General features: G+C 38.4%; 1 protein-coding gene across 1 annotated transcript in view; it reads right to left on the bottom strand.

The window, feature by feature from the left end:
• hck (HCK proto-oncogene, Src family tyrosine kinase) overlaps positions 1-19762 on the bottom strand; it is a 28207-nt gene extending 8445 nt beyond the window's left edge. The window contains exons 1-9 of the mRNA XM_067591332.1: positions 19567-19762; positions 8665-8804; positions 5723-5756; positions 5160-5253; positions 3620-3715; positions 3185-3288; positions 905-1054; positions 374-526; positions 98-280 (exon numbers count right to left, since the gene is read on the bottom strand). Coding sequence (XP_067447433.1) covers positions 98-280; positions 374-526; positions 905-1054; positions 3185-3288; positions 3620-3715; positions 5160-5253; positions 5723-5756; positions 8665-8796 — 946 coding nt within the window. The 5' untranslated portion in view covers positions 8797-8804; positions 19567-19762. The remainder of the gene's footprint in view (positions 1-97; positions 281-373; positions 527-904; positions 1055-3184; positions 3289-3619; positions 3716-5159; positions 5254-5722; positions 5757-8664; positions 8805-19566) is intronic.
• Between the last annotated feature and the right edge of the window lie 1102 nt (positions 19763-20864).

Here is a 20864-nt window from a genome sequence, read left to right as displayed (position 1 = left end):
CAAAAGGGCACAAAAACTGAGCTAGTGAACTGAGTGAATTTTACATGTACTTCATTTGCATACACATACACATTCAGGAATGCACACAAACACATACCTTTCTCCATGAACTCAGTGATAATATAGATAGGCTCCTCCTTGGTGACCACAGCGTTGAGTCGAACCAGTTTGTCATGCTGTAGAGTCTTCATCAGGTTGGCCTCAGCCATGAAGGCTTCAACTGACATGCTGCCAGGCTTCATGGTCTTCACTGCTACCTTTGTGTGCTTATTGTATGTAGCTTCAAACAAAACAATAATTACAATTAGAAAATGAATTGCTAGCTTCCTATCCATCAATAATTGAATGCAAAACTGGCTCAGATCTATCTTACCCATCCAGACTTCTCCAAATTGCCCAGCACCGAGCCTCCTCTCCAGTTTGAGTGATGATCTTGGGATTTCCCAAGCGTCTTTCTCCCATGGCTTCTCAGGTTTGGGACTCAGGCACGGGTTGGTCAGGGTTTGGCAGAGGCCATCTCCCTGCTCTGGAATTAAACAAAGGAAATTTCATGATTTGACTTTTTTATGGATTGATGTCTATAAATTTGAGTTTCTATAATTTAGCCGTACAATTGATTACTTTGGTAATGGCCCTGATAATGTTCCACAGAGGCTGAGGCATTAAAGTTGGCCAGCAGAGTGTGCTGTGCATCAGTACAAGCTGCATGATTAATGGTGGAGCACAGACTGAGCTGAAGGCACTACACTATTTTGCATTTTTTCACAATTAAATGAGTTCAAACTTGAGAAAACAAATTAAACTTATATCATCATGTCAATGAAGAAATACACTAACTCAGCTAGACAACTACAGAGCACAGCTGAGAGCAGGTACAATCATTCAGTAATAGTAGTGAACTCACTTTTGTAATGGCTGACCAGCTCCTGCAGGGTGCTGAAGGTGATGCGGGGAGAGATGTAGAATCCTCCGTTGTCCAAGGTACGGATCTTATAATGTTTAACTGTGTCACCAGACTGAACATCGCTATCCCTGACAGACAGAGAGTAGCTGCCTGTGGTGAAAGAGAAAGAAAGCACTACTTACCATGTGACCTATAGGGGATTTTTGAAATGCTGATGCAAATTCTTCTTTCAGGGGACAATGCTGATTGCTGGTATTTTAATCTGATATTCATCATTTTAAAATCTTTTATCTTTGTGAATAATATGTTATTGTTTTTATTCTCATTTGTCACAATAACTTAGATTGTAAACAAAAATATATATTAGAAGAAAAAAGAAAAAAATCATATATGTACATGTACACATACACGCTCACATATACAAAAAGTGAAAGTATGTAAAGTAAAAAACAAAGCTTTTTGAATAGATTTATTGATCTCTACTTTTCTGACTGCTTGAGCTTCAAAGCAAGTAATTCTCATGGCCTGTCATTATTTTCATATTGTGTCCTTTGATATACAAATTCAGCCTTTGAAAAGAGCCTTTACTTTATACTCTGATTTAATTGCCATTAATTACCTCAGTCACCAAAGATATTCCTTGTAACTGATTTGGAACTGAAGCAGTCTCATCCACAGTGGGAGGGGGTGAGCTATCTTTGTAAGGACGCTCAGAAATAAAAACTTCTCTTTTTGTTCTCACTTTTGTATCTTCTTGAAATGAAGAGGCCAAAGGAGTTGTCATTTAATTTTTTCCACTGAGTAGCTTTGATAAAAGTTTGACAGCATGAGTGTGAGCGACATCTTGGAAACCTTCTAAAAATGTGAACATTTTTATGCCAGGAAATGACAGGTATTCAGTATTTTGTCAAGACATTAATTCTTGTGAGGGTAGAAAAGTTTCTGGGACTGCTTGAAGAACAGCATGGGACACTTAAAGGAGTATTCCAGTATTGCACTTGCATAAATTTGGGAGAATCACAAAAGACAGATTTAAAGAATGGTCAAAATCGATGAAAAAGAGGACGAGATTTCTTGACTTTTAGTCTTTAATATGAGTCTATCTCCAGAACACATTTCACACAATGCAACTCAATAGCATCTTTCATTAAATCCTCTCACACCTTCTAAATGTCAAGCCCAATCTGAGATGTCATCAGGATTACTTTTTCATACTGAAAAGCTCCCTCTAGTGAGTGGTACTCTTGATTAGAAGTAAACTGGAATTCCTCTGTAAAATTGATGGCATGCCCCCTTAAACAACCCACAGTATCTATTCAGCTGGAAGAAAATCAGATTTTTTGGCCACTTGGGGGCTCATGGAAACAAGCTGTAAACACGACACAGATATTGGTATTATATTGTCATTGTTTTAAGTTGATATGGCAAACTTGTTAGCAAGCAGTTGCCTATTTATACATCCGGCAGACATGGAGCAACAATAGCATTCATTTGGAGTCCTGTGTCTGGTCACTTGATTCTTTATATCATGTAATATCTGACTCTTTAGTTGCTAAATGCCCCACAATGTTCACCAGCTAGCTGCTAACTTAGTATGTCTGCTGTTTTGTGCGGGGCAGGTAGTGTGCAGTGGGTTCATCAGAGCTTTTTTTGTTGAAAACAGTTGCTTGCTGCATCTGGAAACTATGTTGATGAGAGTAGTGAGGGTGAACCAAACCAATAAAGTTGTGGGCTGTAAAAACCTTAACAATAAGTTAAAAGTTAAAAGATGCTAAAAAGCTGCTAGAGCTCAGGGTAGCTGCAGAGTTGGGAGATAATTATCTGTGGGTTCATCAGTACCAGTGACCGGTTTCACATTACACACTGACATATCTTCTATTGTTAATCTAAAAATTTTGACTAGAGCAGCTTTAAAGACAAATTATTAACATTATATTAATGTTAGTTTGTTAACCCAAGTATGTAATACTGTGCTACAGATGTGCTACAGGACTTTATTAACACCATAGCACAGCTTGGTCTAAAGCATGTTTTTTATGGTACATTTCAAAAAGACAATTATGTTACCATTTATGTTATAGCAGCCACTGCCAAGATCATTTTTCCTCTAATGCATGGTTCTATTTTAAAATAGATTGCTTGATTTGTCAGTTGGGATTTTTGTTGTGAATATTTTCTCTTTATGACTACAGTAATTACTGTACATCGCTCCACTGAGGCCTTGTCTAAAACATTCTTGCAAAAGGACAAATAATCAGTTTTTGAATGTGCTTTACTCACCCTTGGTGGTTTCACTGTCTCGGATCATGTAGGATCCCACTTTGTTCCCAGGGGCCAGCAGCTGCCGCTCAGCATCTTTCCTGCTCACACCCTTGAAGAACCACCTCAACAACAGGAAACATCAGTTAGTACAGAAACCTCTTAACGGATCTTCTAGCATAAGCCATTCATGTTGTGTGCTGTGTTTCCTTACTATTTTACCGCTTTGTAAAAAAAAACTACAAAAAGTGCTGTTCAAATACAGTACCTGATACTATGACTATTGATAGTAATGCAAATCATACTGTTATAGTTACTACAACTGGGAATAATAGTATGTATGAGTATGTGGACTCGTGGTAGTCAATTAAACTATTTCATATTCAGGAAAAAAAGGTTTTCACAAGTGAGATAATGCATATTACAATAATGTGTTTTCAGTGTGAGTACACTTACTCCTCTGCCTCCAAAGTGTCTTTGGCTACATAATTACTGGGAATGAAGCCTTCCTGACCTGTACTGATTAACATAGCTCTCCACCACTCCCCCGATCTACAGAGAGACAGAGAGAGAGTATGACAAAACAACCAAGACAAACAAGAAGGGTGAATATTTCTTATCAACAAAGACATGACAAACCACATGCTTTACACGTCCAAAAACTAAATGTAGAGCATACAATTCCCTTTTTTACTCCTGTAACTGAAGCAAACAAACAAGTAGGGGAGAACTAGGTAAATAGAGCCAGTGGGTAAAATGAGCCACCCCCTTTATCTAGGTAACCATAAACAAAAGTAATCATGTGACCACAAATTAAGAAAGTATAGTTCACATTACTCAATCCATCTTGGACTCAAGCACATGGAGAGAGTGGTCAGCAAAACAGAGCAAAAAAAAAAGATTTTTGTCATGCCAAGTGAATTCATCATGTTACTAAAGTTATCAGTCTTGTATCTTAATTAAAAAGATATGTTTTGGACAATATTACATGTTAATTTAAGCCAGTGTCAGCTACAAAACAAGGTCATAAACTTAGCATAATTGTGGCTCTGAGCCACTGTGTGAAACAGTTTTGTCAAAATGGAGGTTGTGGGGTAAAATGTGCCGGTGATGTTGGGGCAAGTTGAGTCAATGGTTCAATTTACCCCCTAAAATGATTTTCTGATATTCTAGAGACTAGAGACACTGTTCATGTTTGATCCCTGTTACAAGTGCAATGGGGGCATTGTCATCCTGGAAGAGACCACTCCCATCAGGATAGAAATGTTTCATCATAGGATAAAGCTGATCACTCACAACTACTTTGTATTGATTAGCAGTGACCATTCCCTCTAAGGGGACAAGTGGACCCAAACCATGCCAGCAAAATGCCCCCCACGCATAACAGAGCCACCAGATCCCCTCACTGTAGGGGTCAAGCATTCAGACCTGGACCAGTTTTTCCTTTACAAAAGCACATTTACACACACATTCTTTCTGTAGCTAACACACACAGTTTAATCACAGTTTAATCTTTACTGAAAATGTTTAGGTAACATGTCGAACAACAAGACACAAACATATGGTTTTACTTAAATGTACAAGTTTTTGCCTTTGTTAAATTGATGACATGAATAAAGTTCAAAATTATTTTTAATTTTATACTTAATTTGTTTGATTTTGTGTAATTTTTATATCAGTATTTAATGGTAGCACTATTTACCCATAGAGCGCTCAATTTACCCCATCCCCATGCTCATTTTACCCCTTCCTTGGGGCAAATTGTGCCATAGGACTAACTTTTTTTGATGGCTCATTGTTCTAAAACCATAATAATTAGATAACTTGTTTTAATTTCCATGGGTACACAACAACCTGAGATATATATAGTAACTATTATTTGAAACAAATACACTTTTATTTTGCAGTAAAATCATCAAATGTAAAAAGTGGCTCATGTTACCCCGTTCTCCCCTATGGCTAATGCATCTAATGTCGCTGTTGATGCTCTACTCACTCCTCTAAGATTCGGAGTTTATCTCCCTTCTTGAAGCCGAGGTCTCCATCATGAATGGCCTCATAGTCGTACAGTGCCATGGCAATGCTCTCTCCTAGAAAAGAACAAAGAGCAAAATGCCTTACGGAAAGTTTTCACATTCTTGTCTTTATGTGCACATGACTGAATATCTGTGCATGTTGTTTTTTTAGTGCACACAACACACTGCATTTAGGTCTGAAATGTGTCTATCTTTGTTACTAACATGAGGTTCTCCACACTCATTTGACAAACTGACTTCCTTCTCTGCTTGATAATAATAGCAGTGGTTTTCTTTGTACTGGAGGCCTGTGTGGTGAGGCAGTGAGAGGGGCTATCACTCTGTACCCACACACAGACTCTCCTTCCTCTCTCTCACATGTTGTGTCAAGTTTTAGACAGGTGTTAACATAACAAGGTTGCTAGCAATCAACTGACGTTGGTGGTTCGTCAGCGAGTGACTTTAATATGAAATGTAGCATCAAGCACATGTGCTTAGAGTTACAATAAATACTGTTTAAGTGTAAGGAAAGATTGTGACTCACCATCTGGTGCATTGGCATTGGAAGGCATTTTGCTCTGTGGATAAGACAAAGAGAAATATGGTGGTATGAGGCTAAAATAGGAAGTCATTTCCATCAAAAACTAATTACCCCATATTTGTTGACTTTAAGTAAGAAAAACAACATTCTTAAAGCTACAATAGTTGATTTTGGCCACTTGGGGACAGCACAACAACCTAAATAAATAAAGACATTATCACCATATAAAGTTATTATGGTGAATGTAAACTGTTGCTTATATACACCATCAGCACACACAGATCAACATTAGCATTCGTTTGGAGTCATGTTTCTGTTCACCTGATAAATTTAAGTCCTATATTCACCCCCTTTTTGCTCTGTTTTGGTTCCCACCAACTCCTGAGAGAAATATCTGTCTCTTTAGTGTTAAATTTTCTTCACTAGCTAGTCGCTAACTTTGTCTGTCTGCTGTTTGGTGCTTGGAAGGTAGTGTACAGTAGGTTTATCATTAATACCTACTGCGTCTGGATACAGGGTTGATTAGAGAGGTGAGAGTGAAACAAAACAGCAAAGTTGGAGCACCGTACAAACCAAAATAATTAATTGAAAGATGCTAAAACGCTCCTTAAAGCTGAGCTGCAGAGTTTGTGGGTTGATCACTATGAGCACCCCCTTTCACATTACACGTTTGTTTTTTACATTGTTAATATACAAATATTGAGTAGTGCAGCTTTAAACGGGTTGCCCAGCCTTAGTAAAGCAGGATTATCTCGCATTCTCTTGAAATGTTGTATTTCTTGTGAATAGAAGCAAAACAAGATTATATTTCAACAATACAATCTATTATATTTCAATAATTTTCACATTTTAAAGCAAAGATGATACAAGCAAGAGCACTTTATAGCTCAAGTTTAGACTAAAATTCAACTACAATGCACCAACAAACAGATAACAAACTTGTAACATTGAAAGGAAGGGAGGAAGGAAGGACTTAGTCATATCAACTTTGAAAATCAGGATGTTGTTGACAGTTATCTTTACTTTAAGTGTTTGGGTCTGCAGTGGGTTTGCTCTATTTACTGCCTGGTCGCTACACAGCTGAGCTGTGTAGCGACCAGGCAGTCAGAAAGACTGTCTGTAAATTTAGACATCTGTGAGATAGTATAATACAGCGTACATGGGTTGAAGAATGACTAGGTGTTGCCTAATATTCAAGTTTTGATCACACATATCCTGCCTCAGCACTCTGGCTATGCTGCTTCTGTCACTTCCTCTTTCTTCATTGAGGGTGAAAGACGCATTACAGTCAGCACACAGGAAGCAGTGGCCAGAGGAACCACACAAGCAGCAGCACTGCTATTTTACCCATGGCACAGATCAAAGTTTGGCCAGTATGCAAATACACAATTAGCCACAGGAACATTTTCAGAGTGAACATCAGTCACACATCTATCATCTCTGAAAAGCACAGGGAAACTAACTCCCACTGTGTCTTCTCTCTTTTGTAACTATTAGCACTTTCACTGTCTCTTCATTTTACACTATTTCTCTTCCTTGTTCTTTACTTAAAGCCAGGGCAATTTTGCAGGTGTGCATGCCCATGTTGTCAGATACAATCTGATTAAAGATCTAAATTCATGTCCAGTGATCTAAAATAAATAAGAGCATTTACTCAAGTGCTTTACTTAAATGCACAATATGTAATTTCTGCTGCTAAGTTTTTACCAGGAGCTGAATTATCCGCAGAGGTCTCCTCGTCTCCAGAACAAACAGACCCGGTGATTAAAACAGGTAAAAACACAAAATGAAGCAGTTTCACATAAAAAAGTTTCTCTGACAATGTTCGGTGGGCACAGAATGTCTGGGAGAAACATTTTGGATAATGTAAGTACACAACTCAACAAAATATATAACATAGATCTAGTCGTTTTTAGACAATTTAATGCAGAATAGTTACATTTTATAACTTTCAAGTTAAACTAAAATCATATTTAGTCATCGCTTTTTGCAGTCTAAAATAACATCAACATGTTTTTAAAATTCATTATTAATAGTTGTTTATAATTAGTATCAGGTTTGTCAGGGTGTGTCGGTGTATACTGTTGAGAACAAGAATAAGAGACAAATTTGCACTGTAGCCTATATGTCATGGGAAGATAGTGTTTTATTGGCAGTGGTATTGAATGCAACATCTAAATGTGCAAAGAGAAATTTACAGGTACATGACATGCTGCAGCGGAGCAGCTAATTAGCTAACTAGCTTTTAAACTGACATTAGCAGTGCACTTTTCTCTGTTGAATGTTTGTTTGGTAGCTTGTTCATCAAGCTAAGGTGTGTGTTCATGATTTTAAGGTAGATAGGAAGGACAATTTATCAGGACAGCTAATGTCAGTTGCTGTTGTTTGATTGGCTGTATGGAAACGAGTTCTCTATCTACGTAGACAGAGAACTAACGGTATTCCAAAGATTAAATGTAAAGACATGGTGCCATCGTGAAACAGAAAAATATAAATCTCTCAAAGGAGAACATATGACACATGATTGCATGTGAACATGCAATTTGTTCTGTTGGATTTTTTGTTACCTTGTTCTTTACTTGACTATGTCCATTTCATGCAACTTTATAGTTCTACTCCACTACTGTGTATGTCAGTGGAAATTATTATACTTTTTACTCCCCTAAATTTATCTGACAGCTATATTTACTTGTTACTTTTACGATTTTACTGGTTTTATATTAAAAAAACATATAATAAGCTTATACAATATAATATACTTTTAAAGATGGAACCAGTGGTTTCCTACCCCTTGCACAAAAGCTATGTCTAGTTGGTGAACCTTGTCACATTTCAGACCCAAAGGGCTGAAATTATGCAATATCGCCAAGAGCATTTTTTAAGAGGAAACGTGTGAATTAATAGTTATCTATGTGATTTTTTTCTGTCACTTCATTACTACTTACAGCTTTATTTCCGGAGTTTCCTGCAGTGGGGTCTTTGACATAGTGGGCCGTCTGTGTGCGGTTCTGCAGATCGTCGTTACCCATCCCTTTGCCGAGAGGTTCCTGTTCCTTCTTTGAGCCCACACAGCCCATGGTGCCTTCTATAGAAGGACAACAGAGGAGAAATAGCAGGCATGAAGGCTATGGAAGCCACCCAGAAACTGCCATTGAGATATATAAATGAAATAGTCAGGCCTAGTTGTCCTAGCCATACAGTGACTTAATATGTATCTACATTAGTCAGAGAAAAGCAGAATGTAATTAAGGTCACACCCATGTTTAGTACTGAACATAAACTACATATACAGTATAAGAAGAGGAGATTTTAAAGTAAAAAATATACATATAGCTTTTAATGATATGGATATTTCATAATTAGTCATTTTCAAACCTTTGTCACACAAACACTATTGTTGTATTTCTAGCACACATCCTGCACTTCAAGGCTCAAGGCTGGGATGGTACGATGCATGCTCACAATAAGTACACGAACAGGTTATGAACTAGTGCTGGATGCACATGTATACTTAATAGCTCAACAAGCAGTGGTTCTCAACTGGTGGGTCATGACCCAGAGGACTTTTTGAGTGGGATACGGATGTGTGTGTGAAAAAAAAATTGAGGGAAAAAAAGTCAAACTTTTATTTTGAAGTCTACAGAATCTCTGATGCTGCATGTTTATTTTGAAGGACACACATTTCCCGTTGTTAATTATGGGTTTTCTTACATTGAGGACCAAAACCTAAGTGTGTTGTATGCAACAAAGTGCTGGCACATGAAAGCATGAAGCCATCAAAAATGAAAAGCCATTTAGATACGAAACACTGCACTTAAAGACAAACCTGTTGAGTACTTTCAAAGACGACTCCAGGAGTTGAGGGCATTGCAAAAGTGCCTAACGCCCTCTTGTTCAAAGCAAGAGCAGGCACTTTGTGCATCTTATCACGTAGCTCACCGTATTGCAAAGTCGAAGAAATCCTACACAAGTGCAGTAGACCTTATCTTACCTGCAGCCATTTACATGGTCAGAGAGGTGCTGAATCAATTTGCAGTGCATAAACTGAAGACTATACCACTGTAGGCAGATTGAATAAATGTCCGATGACATCAAACAACAGACCGCAGCTTGCATCAAGGCAGGTGCTCACTATGCATTACAGATGGATGAATCCACAAACATTACGAACCATGCAATTTTTTTGTTTTATTTATGTGAGACATGGGTGGGAAGGGGACTTACAACAGCAATTTCTCTGCAGTAGAGATCCTCCCACCACTACAACTGTAGAAGACATTTTCAGTACTGTGGATTTGTACTGGGGTTCGGTGGGCTACACCTGGTGCTTTCAAAAGCTGTGCAAAGAGTAGTGAGGCGGTGAGCATGCTCGCGTGCTGTACCATGTGGAAGTTTGCTGGTTTTTGAGAGCAAAGGTCTCACACAACCTTCCTTTTGACCTGTTTAGTGACGATGTGTGACTTGCACAAGTTGCTTATCTGGCTGATGTGTTTAAACAGTTAAACACATTAAATGTGTCTATGCAAGAGAGGGGACACAGTATGTGTGAAAAGTCTGAAAAAATCGAGGCATTCAAAAAGAAAATTGCATTGTGGGCTAATCATGCTTCCAAAAATAGGCATGACGGAGTGACCGGTAGGTGAATGGTTATTGTGCATGCCACATTACTGTGACATCCCTGGTTTGATTACAGTCAGGGACCTTTGTTGCATGTCATACCCATCTCTCTCTCCCCTTGTCTCTTGTCTGCCTCTTCACTGCCCACTTCAAAAATAAAGGCAAAACTGCCAAAACAGTAATCTTAAAAAAGGGGGCTTGACATGTTTTCCAATGCTCAACCTCAGAATTACTTTGTCTACCATTACCCCAGACTCTTGTAAGGAGCAAAAAAGCATCCTCAGTTATCCCATTAGTTCCCCCAAACTTAGGTCTGTTTTGTCAGCCATATGATGAAGGGTTCACGTAAAGTGCTAGCTATATATACCTCTAATTCAAGATACGTCCTTTTTGGTATTGCAAAATACATAACAGGTCACTATTGAAGTATTCAAGGCATTAGAAGGTTTGTGATGACCCTCACTTTAATACCTAAAAGTAATTTAAGATTCATGTTTATTGTAAATTTAGGTGCAACAGCCATAATCTGCCAATCTTGACAGGAGATCAAGATGACAGGTATCATTACATATTAGTTTGTTCTTGCTTTGATGATGAGAGAAACATATTAATTAAATAATACTATAGGATAAATCCAAGCATTGGTAAAGAGTAATTTTATGTCCCCTGAAAATCTTGTTTCCACTAACCTCTCTTTGCTTCAGTGATGTACACTGTGACATCACTGTTGGGTGTGGTTACAGGAGCACACTTCTGACCAGTTTGATCAAACAGTAATGGTTACCTTTAAATGTGCTTCTCTCTTCATTTGCGTGTTTGTTTATAATGTATTTATTTACTTAGACTTTTAATTGTAACACTTTAAGTCCTGGTATTTAGTATTTATGTACAGAGCAGTTAATGACGGGGCTAGTGTAAATAAATACACAACATACATCACATAATACAGAATGTGATTCACTCTGTTTGTAATATCTTAGTAATAAGCTAGCAACACATCTACACACAACTACCTTCTGCCACAGCTTGACAAGTAACAAAAAGACTGAATTTCATTACTAAATTTACTGTAATGTTGGAAGATACCGACTCGATTCAGCTATCTCAGACTGCTACAGTCTCATATTAGCTTCAGCTGAACTTCTAGTGGAATAGCTTCAGGGCGAGTATAGAGAGTAGGAATTGTAACAGTGACCAAGACCCATTTACAAGTACATGTAGGAACGTCAGTATTGTATTAAGACAGACTTCCTACACTACCTTAAAGTTTAAAGTGTTACCTTTTTGTTCTTTTACATGTGAAATTATATCCATGAGGGGTCACCATTGAATAGAGGAAAGTCAAAAGTCAAAAGATCTGGTAGTCATTTTTAAATGAATGTACTGTTAACTATTTTGGAAAGAAGGTCTTCATATATTTTCACATTTGCAGTCCATCAGGTTCCACTCCTGCTGATGTGATCACCAGCTTTGGTTGGGCATTGTGCTCTGATCCAAGGGCACCAGACGTAGGGATTCCAAGGGGCCATTGCCCCCATTCTTTTAAAGTTGTGAATCATTGTATCCCCGCAAATACCCCAATATTGCAACACTTAAGGTAAAAAAATGTTTCAATCATTCCTGTCTACTCTAGGACATTAGCTAGGAAAGTAATCTTTTTTTCTGATTTATCATTAAATATAGATTTCGGGCATGGCTGCTTACAACACAAGGACAACGTTAACATTCCTATTGCACATATACACACTCTAACACACACAAACACACACACACACACACACACACACACACTCACAAACATTTTGGTCCCCGCACTTCTGAAATTAATCCAGTGCCCCTGCTTAGATCAATACCATGCTTATTCTACTCTGACCTCTAAGAGCCTCAGAACTGGCAGCCTCTAGTCTCTACTGTGAATCTGTTTGAAAGCTGTAACACATGTTAAGTGCTGTGGCACAGAGCTGAGACATTCTCTCTCCCAGCCGACTGTTTCTGTAAATGTACTGTATGTCTCTAATATTGGGTGGAGAAGGCGTGAAAATGGCATATCACATGAAGCTGTTAGATACTCACTAAAGGGGGAAGACTGAAAAAACAAAGATGCCTTATAGCTTACAGTTTACCGGATGACCCAGACGGTATAATTTTTGGGATGCTGTATGCTTCTTCAAGCTCTCTCCCTCCACATTGTTGATGATTTCTCCTAACTTGATGTTGGCAACACAAAAGCTTAGTCACTTAAAGGTCTTTCTCTCTACTGTGGCAGTAAAAACATTTCTGCACAAGCCCTCTTATTCATCTGTAACATCGAGGGAATACTTTGTTTTCTTTGAGTATCATACTGTATCTCTGTGTGTATTTACATGTAAATGTGTATGCAGTTATATGGAACAAAGTTTAACAGAAATGAGAACAAAGAGGGAGTCTGTGATGGGAGATAGAAGCTGTGTTTTGTTGCTTATCACATCGAGAGAGAGTTACACTGTGTAACCTATCTCTCTTCAGCTCAGAGAAGCAGATCATTGCACACACACTGAATGAAGGAAGTAATCTTTATCAGCAGTGCTAAACAGCAGGACCTTGTCATCATGCAAACAGATCTACTATGATTTTGGAGGTCATGTCACCTTGGAATGACCCAAAGCATCACAAAAGAGGACACTGATATTCTCAGTAGATAAACTTTTGAATTAGTGGTGACAGGAAACACCAACACTCACAAAACGTTAAATGTTTCTTGGTTTATTCTACATCCACATTCTTTACCATATATAATCATTACTGTACTGCACTGGTGCTACTTATGTACAGCGGTAAGCCATGGAAAATGTTTCATTTGAGCATTTAGACACAGGAAGTTTCGGTGTTCTTGAGGTCAAAATTAGTGGCGTTGAAGTATTTGCTTCCTTTTTTTCTTTGTTCCAAACCTTGTTCCTCTTTCAATGTCTAATCAAAGAAGGGTCTGGTTTCTTTGGACAGTTTTGACCTTTATTTAAAACGCTTTAGTACAATGCCTCTTCCAAATAAAAACAGTGAACAGATGGGGCTTCCGGTCATATTTTTACTGAAACAAAATGGAGGTTCGCACTAGGCTGATGATAGATAACACATTGCTCCAGTCTGGCTCTGTAAAAATGCAGCTGCCATTGACTCATCTCTGTTATGTGTAAAGTAGTTAAATATATGTTGAAGTCAATCCACTCAGCTCTTAGTGAAGTAAGAGTAACTGAAGAAACCAAAATGAACTGGTATGCTCCAGCTATTAAACCTCCTTAATGAGACAGGAGAAAAGAGCAGTTAACCATACTCCATGAACCTGTCTGTAGAATAGACCAGGATACAGTAGGTCAGCAGAACAAACACCTATTATTGCTTGTAGTTAAGGTGAAAGAAACTTACTTGTCTCAATACTTCTCCTACACCCACAGGCTCAGAACTGAGGACAGACCTGCTGTCAAGTGCAATCCGCCTCACTATACTTAAGGTGGCTGGGGCGGTAAACTTTGAATAGGACAGTTCTCACACCCACAACCCTCCTCTGAGCGTAAAGTGGAAATGCAGCTAGCTCGTTACACATTTGTCATGCTAAACAGCTGATAGGGAATGGGGGCATAAACCAACATAAGCAGGTCTAGTCTGTGTTTGCTGGAGTAGCATAAAGAGGTCACACATGGGTCTCTGGGGAAAACACACACAGAACACCACCACTATAGACTGAGCTGATGCTCCTTGCTGCATGTCTCTGCTCTGGACAAAAGGATCTCATAGCATCTCACCACTGTCACCTCTTAGTGAGTAGGAACAGGACAAAAACATGTCTTATCAAACTTGTGGCAGTGATACGTATTTGGACTCAATCATGGGGACTAGCAAGCCAAAACTATGAGCTGAAGGCAGATGAAAAGCTTCATGAAGCTGCATGCTACTGTCCTGATGCAACATACATACAATTAGTAGATCTTTGTTTATTTACTGTAAAATGAATGCACATGTAGTATCAACACAATTATCACATAAACTAAACTTGATTTTCAAGTTATCAGCTTCATGTAGTCTACAGCTTCATGTTTTTGGAGAATAATGAAGCATAAATTGCTTTACTTCCACTTGATACCTGCATATCTTGATACTGTGTCCTGTATTCTTTTGGTCTGAAAGATGTACTGCACCTAATACTTGAAAACTCAAAGTACTTGTAAAATTTGATATAATTTGATGTATTTAGAGGTCTAGATACACGTACACTGAGGCAACATAACATATAAAACTTCCTGGCCCTAGTGCAGACTGGGCCATATGTACTGGAAGTACTAACAACCCTGTCTTATTACAGCAAGTAATTTAATTCAGTAATATCAAAACTAGAGATTAAAGGTACTTGTGTATAATTCTTATGTTACCACAGTATCACTAAATTGTGGTTTTACAGAGGGTTATGCACAGGACTAGTTCTCTCCACTGTGACTCAAAGAAGTGACTAAGTACCTCTTAAGAAGTCAGATAAGATTTTGACATGCTAGTAGGCAGATTTTTTTGTCAGCCAGGCTAGCTTTTTCCCCAGCTTCCAGTCATAACGCTAAACTAAGCTAAGCTAAGCTAAGCTAAGCTAAGCTAATTGCCTCTGGGCTGTAGCTTGCTATTTAGCATATGGACATGGCAGAGGTATCAATTTTCTCATCTAACTATTGGCAAGAAAGCAAACAGAGTATTTCATACAATGTCTGAATTGAAAACTTAATCCTCTATCCCAGTAACTCCACTTCTGCTGTTTCACATAATAACAAAAGGTGTAACTGAAGAAACCAAAATGAACTGGTATGCTCCAGCTATTAAACCTCCTTAATGAGACAGGAGAAAAGAGCAGTTAACCATACTCCATGAACCTGTCTGTAGAATAGACCAGGATACAGTAGGTCAGCAGAACAAACACCTATTATTGCTTGTAGTTAAGGTGAAAGGAACTTACTGGTCTCGATACTTCTCCTACACCCACAGGCTCAGAACTGAGGACAGACCTGCTGTCAAGTGCAATCCGCCTCACTATACTTAAGGTGGCTGGGGCGGTAAACTTTGAATAGGACAGTTCTCACACCCACAACCCTCCTCTGAGCGTAAAGTGGAAATGGAGCTAGCTCGTTACACATTTGTCATGCTAAACAGCTGATAGGGAATGGGGGCATAAACCAACATAAGCAGGTCTAGTCTGTGTTTGCTGGAGTAGCATAAAGAGGTCACACATGGGTCTCTGGGGAAAACATACACAGAACACCACCACTATAGACTGAGCTGATGCTCCTTGCTGCATGTCTCTGCTCTGGACAAAAGGATTTCATAGCATCTCACCACTGTCACCTAAGACAAGTGGATGATCAGAAGGGTTGATGCTGATCTTTTACTGAGGCAGCCACCTTTAAATGATACACAAAAATGTATGCTTAAGTGAACAGAAACGCATTAGAGCATATGTCCTGTGTGAAATTTAAAAAAAAAAGATGAAGCTGGTTTCACAGACAGTGGTTTTTAAAAAATGGATAGAAGTTGGTAAAATAAAGTTTTTATGCCAACTTCAGCATTCTCCTCCCTGTGCTAAAACACTTGTTGGGGGATATGAAAGATAAATCTGTGAGAAAATGCGTATGCTTTGTCTACGCTGACAGTTTCAGTTCTGTTCTGTTTTTCCACATTCATATTTGTTATCTGCCTCATTGAGACTTTCAACCTTGAAAAAAAGAACTTTTATCAAATTAATAAAGGTTATGTTGGTAACACTTTATCTTAGGTTCCCCTGTTTAGCATTCATGAGCAGTACACAAACATTAAATTAATGGTTTAACACACTATGATATAGTAGTATTATGAAAAGTTATAACTGACAAATACTGTGCATTAATAAACAATTAAAATGTCCTTATATCTGCTTATAACTAAATCATAGGGTTATACACCATTATTAAATGTTTATAAATGATAAATAGGGTAAAGTAAAGGGTTACCATGATAGCAAATTTAAATAAATTGATGTTCAACTACTTTCATCTTGATTTCTTGCCTCTTGATCCATACCATTAGTCTTCGGAATCAAGTTTGTGTTAGTTTCACAATAATGTCCAGAGAAAGATGATGTCTAATGGTGGAATTCTCAGTTTCATATCATCACCAACTCTATCAGTGGTCAGAATCTGCCCACCAAATATCTACTCTGTTCTGAAACCATTCAAGTCAACAGACTAGCCAACACATATTAAAAGACAAACTCCCTGGGATCGCAATACGATTAAAGTTGTAACCAGCTGAATGTATTTTTATAATCTCTCTCACTCTGGGACTGGATGCATCAGTGTATTGTATTTGTTCAGATCATAAGAATAATGACAGAATCAGATGACCTCCAGTGCCACACTAAGCTTTAACATGGCTCCAAAGAACCCAATTATGGATAGTTTCTTGCCACTGTGACCACAGGTAATAATTACAAGATATAGTACAGTCTGAATTTGCCTTCATTTCCCAAGATTCTCTGCTTTAAAGACATCAGAATTGATCTGTGACATTTTAGCATGTCACAGATAAACATCACAGATAGTTTAACAGGTGCACAAGTAGAAAATTAGTCATAAAGTCAGTGAACATACTCATTAATGTCAGTTACACATCATCTATCTAAAGTTTGCTATAGTTAGCCTTAGCCACTGTAAACTACATACCAGACCAAGTTAGGCTGTAGCAGCAAATATCCTGAGTGCACTGACTTAAGTAATGGTGGATTTTATTGCTTATGAATTCAACTTTTTAATTTGAAAGAAGGACTGTGTTATTTCTTCTTTGAAAAGTCACATAGACATGCTTTAACTGTAAGAGCAGTGCTAACAGGAAAGCAGTTTTAGTGAGCCACAGTTAAAAGGACAGCATGTCACTATCACCTCTGAGGGGGAAGTGGTAGGTCTGTTTTTTTTAAGAAAGTGATAGCACATTGTCAGTCTAAATATAAGTCATTTTTTTGATTATATCAAATTTTTACAAGTAAAAATATGCAGAATTTGACACAGAATTTCAATTTAAGAAGAGTTAACAGAATTTACATACACCCCAAAAACAATATTCAAGATATGATGTTGCTGTCACTCATGTAATAATCTAATGTCAGCGCTTGTATAAAGGCCCTGTTCAGAATGATCAAATTATATCCTACCATGCAAATGAGTACCACTGCAAACATCAGGCTGAGTAGTCGTTAATCTACCAGACCATAGATAGGTAGCCACATTCAGCACAAGCTTGATTTGGCCCCACAACACCACAAGAGGGCACAAACAAAAGTGCCCTGACATAACTTCTGTTGTGATTTGGCGCTATATAAATAGAAATGAATTAAAATTGAAATGAAACATGTCTAAGCTGCATGTTTCATATTTATCCAAGTAATAAAAGTTGCACACTATGTACATTTGCTTCCTGTGGCTGTCCATGCAGCAAGCAGATCAAGGCCAGTTTGGCAGTCAATATGTCCACACTGCATACCTGTCATCCCTATAAGCTAAGTGAAGTTCGACTGGCAGTTCAACAGAATGCCACACTTTCAATGTGGACCTCTTTATGCAGGATTCCATGTACTGTATTCTACCACCACAGGAAGATAGCAATAATTCATGTGTGCTCTGTTATGAGGAATGATTTTTTTTCCCCAGATGTAAATTTTGTGGGCTGTGAAAGGCTGCCAGGGTGTGTGTGTACCTGTTTGGGACTGCCTCAGGCCATAACAACATCACCTGGCAGCCTGGCACGCGACCAACAGGACATTAGAGAGGGAAGAAGACAGAAAGAGAGACAAAGAAGAAAGAAAGCTTGCCACTTTATTGTTATTAAATGACTTATCAACAAGAAATGACAGGAGACTGGACTGCAGGGTGACTCCATTTCATTACTTTTTACATGTAGCTATTGCATGACATGACTGAATTTAATTCCATACACACACTTGTTGGTCATAACAAAAAAGCATATTGTGGGTTGTATGAATTTCTTTTTGAAATTCAGTAATTACATAACAGTTACTTATCCCAATAATCCTCTGTTACCTTGACAATTTTGGGGTTGACTTGTTTGCCATATTACTTGTAGTTTGTTGGGGGGTTGATATCAGTTCGGCCTTTGTGCGTTCACTGGACAGACTGGTCCAGTACATGCTAGCTTGATGGGGTTAGCCACCACCAAAAGAGGAGAAATTAAATGCTGAATGAATTTTTAATGACTAATTACAGAAAAATTGCACATATTACAGAATATAATGTATTATTTTTTTATAGTTTCTCATACAGGTGGTTTTGACTATAAAAATTCTTATACTCCTTTTCCTTCAAAGCAAGAAACACTCCACCAACCAACCGTGTCATTCAAAACCCCCAAAATTTTGGGTTGCAATTTTCAGTTTACAAAATATGAGGGAAAAGTGGCTGAAGTGGCTGCAATAATGCAAGCAAGATAGATGTTAGTAATGGGGAATGGTATACAATGAGCACCAGTATGATGCAATATCGGCATTTCTCTCTAAAGGATGTGTAAAAGGTGTTTACACATATACATGTCTTCATACTACATAAATATACACTTATATTTGATGTAACATTTTTGTGAGCATGTTGACAAATGACCAGGGCATGATCTGAAGCTCACTGAACATCTAAAAATGAAAGTTAATGTAATGTGCAGACACTGGAAGATGACAGAAGAGAACAGAAACTAGTCTACTGGTTTCTGGTTTAGTCGAGATGGACAGTCTAAAAATAACTGACACACACACACACACACACACACACACACACACACACACACACACACACACACATATATGCATACATGCAGAATTGAGCAAATATGAAGCACTTTGGGCCAAATTAAGATAATTAATATACCATTGTGTTTATCAGTGTCAATTACATCACATCTGACAACTTTCACACTTTACACGTGTTCTGCTGTCTGATTTTGTCGATAATATAAATGACATATGATTTCTGTACAGCAACTTTTGTAGGCGGTGGTTGTTTCAACTCTTGAAGGTGAACTTCTTCTTTTTTGAAGTCACCCTGAGCATCCTTGTTGAAAAATGTCGTTATTGTTATTCTTCCCTTAACTTAATTCACTTTACAACATACCATTTGTTCTGTATATAATTTTTCAGAGCGTTTGGCTTCTTTTATTCACAAGCAACATCAGATCAAGAAGACACTTACCGCGTTTCAACCAATCACTTCTTCAGTTTTTTCTGCGGTTGTAAATGATCTTCTAGAGTCGGATGACGGTGAAAAGAATATTCCTCATTTCTTTCGTGTAGCTTCCATCCCCTTGTAGTCGCTTTTGTCTTGTGAGTGAGGCTGAAGATGTGGACGGGGCGGCACAGCGCTGCGCAATGGACTCGGACAAGGAAGTTTGAGCTGTGCGCATCTGACTGAGTTGATGAAAAGAGGAACAAGCTGTCAGCTGCCTCCACACCAATCGTACTCTTAGTTTCACTGGCTGAAATAGCCGGCTTATCATTGTTCCCCCCCTCCCAGCTGCCTCTTCAGTGATAATTCATTTGAATAGGGGAAAGAGAGCTGTTGTGTGCCAAAATGCAGAAAAAAAATCATATATTTTATTTATTTTTTCAGTAAAGATAATTGTCTGAAGATTGTGGTTCAAATTAAGGCCTATACTCTTTCATCAAGTCATTAAGGGTTTTAAATTTGACATTTATCATTCCAAAAAGCCAAACATGTGAGGGTGAGGCCTAAACTGCTGGTAGCATGTTAGACGGAGGAGAAGATGGATGGAGTGGAAAGAATGGGTAAATGGATGGATGCCATGGATGGATGGACAGATGTGAGGGACACATTTGCATGGTGTGCAGGACAGCTCATGTATTCAAATGATGGTTTGACAGCTATCATGCTCAGTGCATCCTCTGGGCGGAGGCAGGCAGCAGAGGTGAGGCAAGGCGTGGGTGGTTCATCCCCAGGGCCCACAGCAGCAGCTCAGTAATAACACATGAGAGAAAGCTCCTGGCTCTTCAACCATAATCCTTAATCAACAGTCAGGATTAGACACTGAGTTCCCCTGAAACCACTACAGTGATGGAGAGAGGAAGGGAGGGAGAGGGAGGAGTGCGGGTGTCAGGGGGACCAGGATAAGAATGAAATGAATGAGATGAGAAAGAGAGCAGAAAAAAACAGAAAGGTATAATGGAAGAGTTTTAAAAATGCTGAGGGATAATACAAGATAAAAAAAATCCAGCACCAGGGACAAATTGGTGTTAAGCAGCTGCAGATGACCTGACATTGCCTGGTGTGGGTGCAGCCACAATGAGTCTTTTACTCTGACATACAGGCCACAGTTTGTGGCCCTCTGTATTCAAACTTCAGGGGGAAATGAGTTCCTCATTTACCAGGCTGAAGATCCACAGATTATTTATTACACAGGGAATTGCAGCACACGTGACTGACAAACTACATACAAATACATTGACAGGTGTACTTACAAATTCATTCAGCTT

Source organism: Thunnus thynnus, chromosome 6, assembly GCF_963924715.1.
Source record: "Thunnus thynnus chromosome 6, fThuThy2.1, whole genome shotgun sequence".
Classification (NCBI taxonomy): Eukaryota; Metazoa; Chordata; class Actinopteri; order Scombriformes; family Scombridae; genus Thunnus; species Thunnus thynnus.
Note: the sequence above shows the minus strand (reverse complement) of the source record. Positions and strands in the feature narration are given on the sequence as shown.